Below are 10938 nucleotides of genomic sequence, written 5' to 3'. Positions count from 1 at the left end.
ATAAATATTATTAACCTTTGATCACGTCCTAGCGTCATCACATGATCTTTAGGTGATTGGGTTAGGTTATTGATAAATTAGACTATTGATGAAGGTTATCAGTTTCCCTGTACAGAACAGGGTGGTGCCCCATACGAGTTGATTTAATGTATTAAATCCATATTCCTTCATATTTGTGATAACCGCGGTATAATCATCAATGATACCTAGTCATAGTCATTTTTCTATAGTTCTAACCCTTAGACTGCTACAATACTTTAGTTATAAGTGGTGTGTCTACTTCTAAATAGTTTAGGTACAGTATGGGGGAAGCTTCTGCAACAGGGCCTTGTACATAATGAGTATGGATCAACTTACGTGCCTTGAGAGAGGGCCCGCCTAAAATACTGTAAGTGAACAGTGATGTGTATTCTACTACTAATAATCAGCAGTTATAAAGCGTAGTGCACTGTGATAGACTGCATGTACTGGTTTTAGCACAGTCTACATAGGGACATATTAACAGCTTCTTGGGAAAGGTTTTCTGTACTTAATATTCAAGCATAATAAAGTCCTTCCTCATTAGACATAGTGCTCTTAGAAAGAGCCAAATTGGGATATTGCCAAGCAAACACCAGCAGACCTCTTGTAAACCACACTCTTGTAGAAAACACAGTAAACCAGCAAGGGTAACTTGTTTCTCTGTTTCTTAGACTTCAAAAAGGCATTTTCCTCTTCAAATCGAGTCACATTGGGTTGGTGGGATTCATTCAAACATTTATTTATACTCATAAAACACTGAGGTTTCCCTCATTTACAGTGTTGATGAGTTCACACAGATAAACAAATAAAAACAGAACAAATACAATATACAATAATAGTAATAATAATAATAATAATAGCAAGAATAATAATAATAACAATAACAATAGCAATAACAATAATTAAAAACAGTTACAGGTCAAAGTACAAATGTCAAGAGCCATGGATTTAAACTCTGTGACTGATGGAAGTACCTTAAGCTTTAGAGTCTGTTGTAAAGTATTCCAGGTATAAGGAGCATCATAGAAAAAAAGCAGCTCTACCAAGTTCAGAATGCACTCGAGGAACCCTGAATACAAGCATGGCAAACAATGAGCATGGCAGCCAGTTAGTGCAGAAACAATGGGCCTCATTCACCAACAAAGTTTTCTTTCTTAGGAAGCATTTCTTCTTAAACTTCACTTACACCATTTTTAAGAAGATTCTTAAGCAGGCTACATATCATCATATCTCGAGCCTTAGCTGTAATCAAGGCCTGCAAATTTTCCTTCTCACTGTGGTTTACAGAGCAATTCGGATCTGTGGCTCTTGAGATTGAAAAAGTGTTCTTTCAGTAACACTTGCATGACCTTTCTTCAAAATATCACAAAACTTCACAAAGCTTCTCAGAAGAAAAAAGAAATCGCTGCGCTGTGTTTCATGTCTCCTGTATGAACTGGCCTTTTATATGTGGGTTTATACAGATAATTTATTGACAAGTAACACATCTCTCTGTGTGCCGCAGAGAGCTGGAGGACAAACACAAGCCAAATCAAAGTGATAAGGAAGAAATAAGCTAGAGGGAGGAGGAGAAAACAACAGCGAGGGAGAGGATCTAAACAGGCTTTTTGATGAGGTCAAGGTAGTGGGCTGCCGGCTGTTTATTCCACATCACAGTGAAAATGTCAGGCTTTAGAGAAGACGAATCATTGGATTTCCAGGACTCGGCACCACCCGCAAACAAGAAAAAGGCTCAGACGAGGTTGTGTATTTCAATTACATTCAGTAATGGGCTGTGTTGTTTTCTTCTCAGACAAGGACACAAGAATGGAGGAGACGTTTGTTTACGTTTGGTCAGCAAGACTCACTTCAGAAGATGAATGGCCTCTTATGCATTCAGATACTGTATGTATACAGTACTTGTACATGTACTTGATTTGTCTTGTGCTCTTTAAGCACTGTTTTCCTGTGCTTTAGCTAAGTGGCTCTGAACAATAGCTGGTCATCAGGTCTGCCGGTGGCTCCAGATAGAAGTTTGGTCTGTATAGCACAGTCTTGTCAACAGGACAAGTCTTACCAGAGGTCAGTTATACAAATAAATCATAAAACTTCATAAAGTGACATATTTACTGTTACAGAGCCAAAATTCCAACAGCTTTTTACAACGTCTTTGTGTCAGATACGGAGTGAAATATTATTTACCATACGGAACCAATCATTGTTTGATTTGAGCTACCCCTTTTATAACACCACTGTCAACAAATATTGGTAGGATAAACAACTGAGCTGCCTGGAATCTCTGAATATTCAACAGTGATAGGCCACATTCAATTGAAGTGGTTCTAGGAAAAATCTACTCATGTCTTAGGCATACTGTTCAAGAACTGATCAGCATTAATCCAATATCCAACATTGCCCCAAGAACTGATCAGCATGAGCCTAATCCAATATCAATGCCCAAGACTAAACTGTACAGAGCAAATTGGCAATGCACGCTACGCTACTTTCACAGATCATTACAATGCAATTTCAGATGCAATGAACATGAAATCTTCAAATCAACCTAAATGCTTTTAGGCTACCGCTCATGCTTGCAGTAGCACTATGGCTGCTGTTCCCTCATATTGGTTCAGTCGACAAGAGCTCTTGGTGAGTTGTGTTTCTGGGCAGCCAGCCACCCCTCGCCTCTCCCGCGGTGCTGAGCGAATCATCTGCTCATATTTGTTTGTCAGCTGAGAAATAAAGTGGCTGCGACCCCGGTGTGCAATTAATTAGAGATCATTATCCCATATCCGCTTCCCCGGATAACATCTGTGCTTCGGTTCGTGTCTTATTAGCAGTAGCAACACCACTGCCACCACAACAGCCGTTGTATATGATTCAGGAACATGGCAGTCAGTGGCTGCATCCCAAACGGTAGGCAGCTGCCTGCTGCCTTGCTGTCTAATAAGGCAGTAGGCTCCTTTGGAGGCAGCGTTTTGTTCTGAAGTTGCCTGGAAAGGAGGCTGAATTGAGACGGACTTCCAAGGAAGCAATGCATAACAACGTCATGATGTCGTGTTGCTAAATACCTGGCGGTCAATCATCACATTCCCAACCCCAACCCCCATCACCATCAAAGGGGAGGAAGTCCCTGGGAGTGCATCTGAACAACAAACTGGACTGGACTGACAACACTGAGGCCCTCTACAGGAAAGGAGAGAGAAGACTGTTCTTCCTAAGGAGGCTCAGGTCCTTCGATGTGTGTAGCAGGCTTCTGAGGATGTTCTACCAGTCTGTCATTGCCAGCACATTGTTCTTTGCTGTCACCTGCTGGGAAGGCGTCATCAAGTCGGGGGAGTCAAACAAGCTGGTGAGGAGAGCTGGCTCCGTTGTGGGGCAAAAACTGGACAGTTTGGAGTCTATGGCAGAGAGGAGGATGAGGGACAAACTGAAGTCTATCCTAGACAACCCCTCCCATCTCCTTCAAGACGAGCTGTGGCAGATAGGGAGCGCTTTCAGCCACAGGCTCATCCCACCCAGGTGCAATACGGAGCGGCTCAGACGTTCATTTGTGCCAGTATTTATAACAGTACCTGAGCGTTCCGCGTGTCATGGAGGTGTGCCATGTGTATGTTTACATGTGTATCACTAGACATACCTAGACAGCTGGGATGTACAGTATGTACTGTACAATGGGGAAAATAAGTATTGAACGCGTCAACCTTTTTTCCAGTAAATATATTTCCAATGGTGCTATTCACATTACATTTTTACCAGACATTGGACATAAATCCACACATGTAGATCACAAAAGTAAAGTCCATTAATAATTGTATGTGGAATAAAGTGGAATGACACAGAAAAAAAGTATTGAACACATCAAGAAAAAGCAGTAAACCAAGGCAAGGAAAAGCAAGGCACTAGCTGAAATCCGTAAGTAATTAGTCACCATTTCTACCTGCTATCTGTGCAAATCAACATCAACTGGGTTAGTGCAAATTGATGGGCTATAAAAAGTTTTTTTGGTCACCAGGCTCTCACACAAGAAACAGCTCATGAAGGGTTAGAGCAAAGAGCTCTCTCAGACATTTGCAACCTAATTGTTGCTCAGCATCAAAATGGAACAGACGTATTTCAAAACATCTGAATATTCCAGTAAGCACCGTTGGGGCCATTATCACAGTGAAGGCTCTGTGTTACCTCCGGAAACACTCTTTATAATCCATCCGGGGCTTATAAAGAGAGTGAGGACCATTATCATTATCATCAAAATGATAGCCTATTGCAGAACTAGAGGCATAAAGGCAAAGCTCCAGAGGAGGCAACGCCTGCATTGGGAGACAGAGTGCTTTTGTCAGTGGTTCTACTATTCTACCACATACTGATCACCAAAGGCAGACACAAGCCTCTCCAAAGGTTTGAATGTACCTTTTATAATAAACAAAGGCATCTGTAAGTGGTGGATCCCACTGTCTACTGACAGAGAAAAAAAAAAATAGTCTACTGTTGGGAAGGCGGGATTTCTAAACTACATCCGCCCACATTGACACTTCTCTTACAGATATTGATAGTGATCCTGTTTGCATCTCTAAACCCTTTTCTAGGAAACAGCTCATCGCACAGGCAGCGGCCCATATAACAGTGCCCCCATATGGCCACTCTGCATGAGTGTCGCTACATTTGGAAGTAGCCAACGAGTTCACACAGTATGAAGTGTTGAACAATTTTCACGCACCTACACTTTACACACACACCATACTTTAACTTTTATTGTATTCTCTAGTGCTGTCCTATTTTATTGCACTGTTCTTTTATTATTTATTATTGTTATTATCATCTTGTAAATTATAATACTATTGCTGCTGCAAGGCTGAGTTGCCAGAACCCAAGCATTTTACTCATAGACAGTACTTGAAGGACTTGGTTCACAATAACAAGCATCTTGAATCTTGAAGTGCATACAGAAAGTAAAAGGTACTGTAGCCCATGACCCGATGACTATTTTTCACTACTATGGCACTGAGCGGCTTGAAGAAGCAAGGTAAAGTGCCTATCTACAGTCACATAGTGCCCATCTACAGTCACATTGTACTAAATAGACTGTGGCTAACATGCTGGACAGGTCAAGGCCTGAAAGTAGACCTGGTTTCCATAGAGACAGCCTGAAATGATAGACACTTGGAATCAGATTGCAACAATTACACCATCCACAGCTGGTCATTGTCCATACTTTTGAATCTAATGATTAAAAGAAATGTGCCACACTTGAAATAGTAATAGGTTTATATGAAATCAATAACACTCCATTTGAAATGGGAATACTTAACACACAAATACCATCTAACCTATACATGCAATGTTTAGGGATATGATTTCAAGAAAGCTGCTATGTGGAAGTTATGAGGAAGGTGTCATGAAGCTTTAATTTCAGACATGAAATTGTGCTCTATACATCTTTCACGTAAAGTGCCACCAAATAAGGGCCATGGCACAAGCATAACAATGTCACTTCTATAATGAGCTTGCAATGAGCCTACTGTACATCATCCAATGTGTTTTAGACAGTCTAATGTAAAAACATGAGAATACAAAGAAATGATACCATCTTTGTCAGTAAACATGATAATGTGGTCAAGGCCAAAATAGGCTATTATTAAATATTGACTCAACATTAAATAAAATAGATTTTTTTTTCCAACATCCAGTCTTCACCATTATTATAATATTAACACATTTATTTTACTTCAGAGACATGCAGAGAACAATACATTTGTGACAACTTCTCACAGGTGAGAAGATTAACAGTGCAAATACAATACTACCTGTATTTTCAAAAAGAAAACATGATTTAAAACACTCTCCATCTGAGTAAAATGTTTGTGCATTCTACTGTGTGATATTGACAATTACAACAATTCTGAGGATTTGAGGAATGTGGAGATAAGTGTTTATACAGAGACAGCTTATCTTGTACAGGGGTGGACAGTAGAGCTTATCGGTCCTCATTTCAAGTCTGTGAAAACAGTGCTACAGAAATGTCGGGACACTGTGTGTCTGTGTGATCATTATGTCATCCCCCCACTACTACTCTATACATCATGTCACTTGTTTGTCAAAGCCCACACTGTCTGGATTTTGTGTTACTTGTGGTTGCCATAGGGACCCATTCACCTTCAAAGTGGATCTTAAATTCCCTTTAGAAAAATTCTTAAGTTTCTGCATGTGTTCCATCATTGCAAACCACTTAGTCTAATTTGTTTCTTAAAAAGGGAAATGATTTTGCTTTAATTTCCGATTTTGTTGAAAGGAATCAAGTTCCAGCCGGTGGGGAGGAAGTGTGCCATTCAGAAACTGAAATGTTACTGGACAATGTGTGAAAATATGCCTTTGTCAAAACGATTTTACCTGCTCTCTGCCAATCGAGATGCACCACACACAAAGGTCTGTAAACTTGAGAAAATGGCACTGCGCATAAAGCAAATTAAAACAAGTGTGTTTTTAACAGGCTGGACACTCATAGCCTGGGAGCCAGACTTCCTTGCAAAAAAAAATCCTTTTGTGATAAGTCTGGACTTCTAGTCGCCCAGAACGATATCAGTAGGTGGGAGTACTTGCCTTGGCAAACTCCTTCAGCCAGCGTAACAAAACTTGCCAAATCCAGTCGGAAGAACGACGAAAACGCCTTTTACTTTGAGAAACTCCACTAGCGCACACTCTTATTCTTGTTTAATTATTGTTATTAAGTCTGTTTCTGCAATAATTGCACTTAAGGCAGTTTATTCTACATGAACATTACTGTTCGTTGCTTCGGGAGACTGTTTTACCAGCGGAATGCATTTAATTTTCATGCATCAACTACAAGAACCAATCAGGGGCTGTGTCCCCACTGCCCGAACAGCAGTCAGAACACAATGCCTGATTGGCCCATTATTTATGTCTATATATCGATGTGGATGGGGAGAAGTCATGGAAAGCAGAATGCGCGCTCACGTGATCAGGCTGGCGACGCCAGGCTAACTACATCAGGTTTATTATAAAAAATATAGTTGGGGTTGAAAGGCTGCGTAAAACTGCTAATGTATCTAATGACACAGTGAAGGCTAACAAACTGGCACGACTACTGTAATGGAGGAATATAAGAAATGAGCGTAAATATCAAAAACACTAGCATTCCTCTTGAAAGCTTTATGTGCATTGGTATAAGATGAACGGAATGAATTGAAACAAAGGGTCTCATCCAAAAACACCTGGTCTAGACTCCCCAGGAACAGTGAGGTGAGAGTCAAGGGGCATCACACAGTAGGACAGGCTGGTCAAGTCAGTAACAGTACGACTGTACCAGGAGTTAGTCTAGAGGCACATCTCCCAGACTTCTCTGGGGCATGGTGGCCATCTTGGACTCCTTCATCTTGTCCAGTCCGAACAGCAGGTCCAGCTGAGTCACAGGCCTCAGTCGCTCCTCAACTAGTGGCCTGGGAGGAGGTTGAGACAAAGGTCAGAGGTCAATAGTATACACTACAGAGATACAAACAGCAGCAACCACAAATGCTAATGTTTCAGGCCTGAGGTTGGCAGTTGGTAAATGAGCATTTGCATTATGAGTCGTACTTCTCCTCCTCCTCCTCCTCGCCGTCCTGGAGATGCTGGACTATCTGCTTCATCTGCTGCTTGCGGACATAGTCTCGGACGCGGTACATGGCAGCGTCGCGACACAGCTCTCTGAGGTCGCTACCCGAGTAGCCGTCTGTCTTCTCCGCTATTTCCTTCAGATTAATGGCATTGCTCAGCTGAGGAGGGGACACATAATACATTTGACACTGTTGAGCAGTTGGTTTCATGTACAATACTGTACATTTAGGAGTGATAATTTAGTCGTCATTGCCATGAGCAGTAATGTAACCTTGAACTGCACAGCAGAGTGGGATGAAAAGGGTTTGTTAATATCCTTGAACAAGAGCTTACATTTTCTCCGTCCAAGATCAACTTCAAGATCTCCTGCCTCTGTCTTGAATTCTACAGATTTCAAGAGAAAGCAATTGTTACACAGAAATCTACATAACTGACACTCAAGTTGTTTTGCTACTGTCATGTATAAGACATATGTGTGTGTGTCTCACCGGCAGGCCCACGTGGAAGGTAGTGGGCATTCTGCGTAGGATGGCAGGGTCGAGATCCTGAGGCCTGTTCGTGGCTCCCATCACCATTACCTGCCAGGACAGAAACGTGAATACAACATTACCACACAGAACCAGCCTTATCTTTGCAACCAGACAGACCAGACATTAAGACCAGGGGTTAGACATCGCCAACTCTGGTGGAATACAGAGTGAGAGACAGACTGTGGTGGTAGACTACCTGGCTGCTCGAGCTTGTATCCAGGCCATCCCACAGGCTCATGAACTGTGCCTTCATCATGGCTGTGGCCTCATGGTCCAAGCTGGAGCGGTTTCGGAGGAAAGAATCTGACACAGGGAGATGGAAAAGTTAGAATATGACCATATACCAAAAGGTGACTTCATAATATGAGGTACAAGGGTGTGGTGTGGTAGGTGCAATGCAAAACATTGCATAACCTCTAACAAAAATGTATGTGTGCTATATATTGAGATTAATATTAAAGCAATACATAGCGTTTTCTCCGGTTTTCTCGGAACTGCGCCCCCACAGGCTCTGCGAGTAAGTGCACTGTCGTACTGTCTTAACGTTATCAGATTGTCTTTTTCTTTTTCTGGATTCCTCCATAATGATGATTATGTCAATGTATTACCATACCATACCATACCATTTTATTTATAGAGCACATTTAAAAACAACAAAGTTGACCAAAGTGCTGTACAAGTCAAACAACAATAATACACAAAGAACACATAGTAAAACATACGCAGTATGTCACATGAAAAAAGGACAAGTCTCTTAGGCCATGTCAGGAAAACGCCAAAGAATATAAGTGAGTTTGTATTCTGTACAATGTATTCTGAGTAGACTGTTTGGACGATTCAGCTTACTTTTAGTAAATCTAATTGGAGAATTAGCACCAGACATCTTTGTAAAGGTCCAAATATCGCGACATATTGCTTCAAATAAAATTGTATACCTTTAATAAAAAAGTTAATAATTTGGAAATACCATTTTGGGCATATCTGAATTCCAGGATAAAGGATAAACTCACCAATTTCATCAATGAATATGATGCAGGGCTGGATCTTGACAGCCAATGAGAACACGGCAGCAGTGAGCTTCTGCGATTCGCCATACCACTTGTCTGTTAGTGTGGAGGCTTGCAGGTTGATGAACTGGCACCCTGAAGCTTTGGCGGTTGCCTTGGCAATAAGGGTCTTCCCACATCCAGGAGGCCCAAACAATAAGACACCTGAAGAGAATATAGATCAAGTAAAGTCACTCAGTTCAAACCAGTTGACATTAGTGTTTCTGATTTGATAATATTTTTTCAGACCATTTCCAAAAAGGTGACACATCTAGTCTACATCATAATTCTATTAACACTGTTAAGTATAATTTCTGGCTGTACCTTTAGGAGGCTGGAAGAGTTTGGATCCAGCCAGCAGGTGTCTCTTCTGGAAGGGAAGGATGACAGTGTCCTGTAGCTCATATATGACCTCATCTAGCCCTGCTATATCCCTCCAGGACACCTACAAGAAGGACACACTTTGCTTAATTGACAGACGTGGTTAGTAGCTATGCAAGAATGTGATTATGAAAGGAGTTTGCACACATTACACTGCCTCTTTACCTTCATACTGCGTGGGTCGACCAGCTGAGAGGCGATGTTCATCTCATACTCAGTGAGTTTGATCCCCTCTACTCCTAGCTGCTTCATCAGCTGCTCTGCCTAACGGAGAAAAGATCACAAGAACATCACCGGAAGAAAATTAGAGGGTGGTGTGAGTGCACAAGTGAGTAAATAAGTTAGTGATCTGTGCAGTACCCTTTTCTTGGCCTGAATCTTCTGTTTGTGTGTAGGGTCCATAGCCTCCACCACCCATTTGATGCTGTAGTAGGTTGCAGCTCCAAAGATAGTCAACCTCACTAACATGCCCACCACTTCATTCCGGGACAGTGGACGCATCAGGGCATCTCGGGGAATGTCTTTCAGTAACATTATAGCACTTAGATGTCAGTCCATTGGCAGAGCTCTGTGATAGGAGGTGATTGAGGAGAGCCGACTGAAAAAATAAAATGCGAAAGCAATTACTTAAATACTGACATCACAGCCTGGAGAAAAAAGTGATGTGGCCAAATTGTGGGAACACACAATGACGTGACATAGCTTGCTGGCTAGCTAACTTTATGTGACTGTATGTTAAAAAAAAATCATGCTAGCACGACACCTCATATATCTGTAACTAATCTTATCGATACTAATACTGTACCATTTGTCAAGACATCAATTACCCCAGACAAATGAATTAAAAATACATTGGTTAGCTAACGTTAGCTAGGCTACGCTTAGTGCTAACGTTGTGTAGGCTGCCGGTTAGCTAGCTTGCTAGCACGGGCCCGCAAGTAAGTAAGCTTGCAAGCTAGGTATCTAGCTAACCACTTAGTATAAAAGTATTCTGGCAAGCTATTTTCACGGATAATTATTCAGTGTAATATTGCAGCTAATAGGGTGCGATGAAAACAAAACTCACGAAAGCAGGGGCCCATAGCATCGTTGTGCACCTGTTTCTGAATACCGGGTATGAGAAATGTACTCTTACTAAAAGTTCCGCTTTGCTTCGTCCTCTCTCAATTTTATCTACAAGGTGGGTACCTTAGCCTGCACTGTTAAATCAGCAATATATAGAGGACAACACAACACAATCAGTTTACAGTAGATAGAAAATATAGGCTACAAGAATGCAAAAAAATAAACAAGTGGCCCATAACAGTAGTCTACATAGATTACTCAATGCCTATAATGCACAAAGTCTCAATCAAGTAAGTACAGTATAT

At 41.4% G+C, this 10938-nt stretch overlaps 1 protein-coding gene across 1 annotated transcript; it reads right to left on the bottom strand.

Moving 5' to 3' along the window:
* Positions 1–5327: 5327 nt before the first annotated feature.
* On the bottom strand, positions 5328–10651 carry atad1a (ATPase family AAA domain containing 1a). The gene is made up of 10 exons (XM_084456805.1): positions 10635–10651; positions 9929–10166; positions 9734–9832; positions 9512–9632; positions 9152–9352; positions 8338–8444; positions 8100–8189; positions 7945–7995; positions 7591–7769; positions 5328–7454 (listed from the first exon to the last, which is right to left on the bottom strand). Exons 2-10 carry the CDS (start codon positions 10100–10102, stop codon positions 7328–7330), a joined length of 1149 nt encoding a protein of 382 aa, XP_084312931.1. The 5' UTR covers positions 10103–10166; positions 10635–10651; the 3' UTR covers positions 5328–7327.
* Positions 10652–10938: the final 287 nt, after the last annotated feature.

This window comes from Borostomias antarcticus (assembly GCF_949987555.1).
Source record: "Borostomias antarcticus genome assembly, chromosome: 23".
Lineage (NCBI taxonomy): Eukaryota > Metazoa > Chordata > Actinopteri > Stomiiformes > Stomiidae > Borostomias > Borostomias antarcticus.
This window is presented reverse-complemented; position numbering and strand designations above follow the sequence as displayed.

Coding starts and splice junctions, on each gene's coding strand:
- atad1a (XM_084456805.1), bottom strand. CDS start 10,102: ATGTTACTGAAAGACATTCCCCGAGATGCCCTGATGCGTCCACTGTCC. Junction 8,190..8,337: donor ATACAAGCTCGAGCAGCCAG/GTAGTCTACCAC, acceptor CTGTCCTGGCAG/GTAATGGTGATGGGAGCCAC. Junction 7,996..8,099: donor CCTTCCACGTGGGCCTGCCG/GTGAGACACACA, acceptor TGAAATCTGTAG/AATTCAAGACAGAGGCAGGA.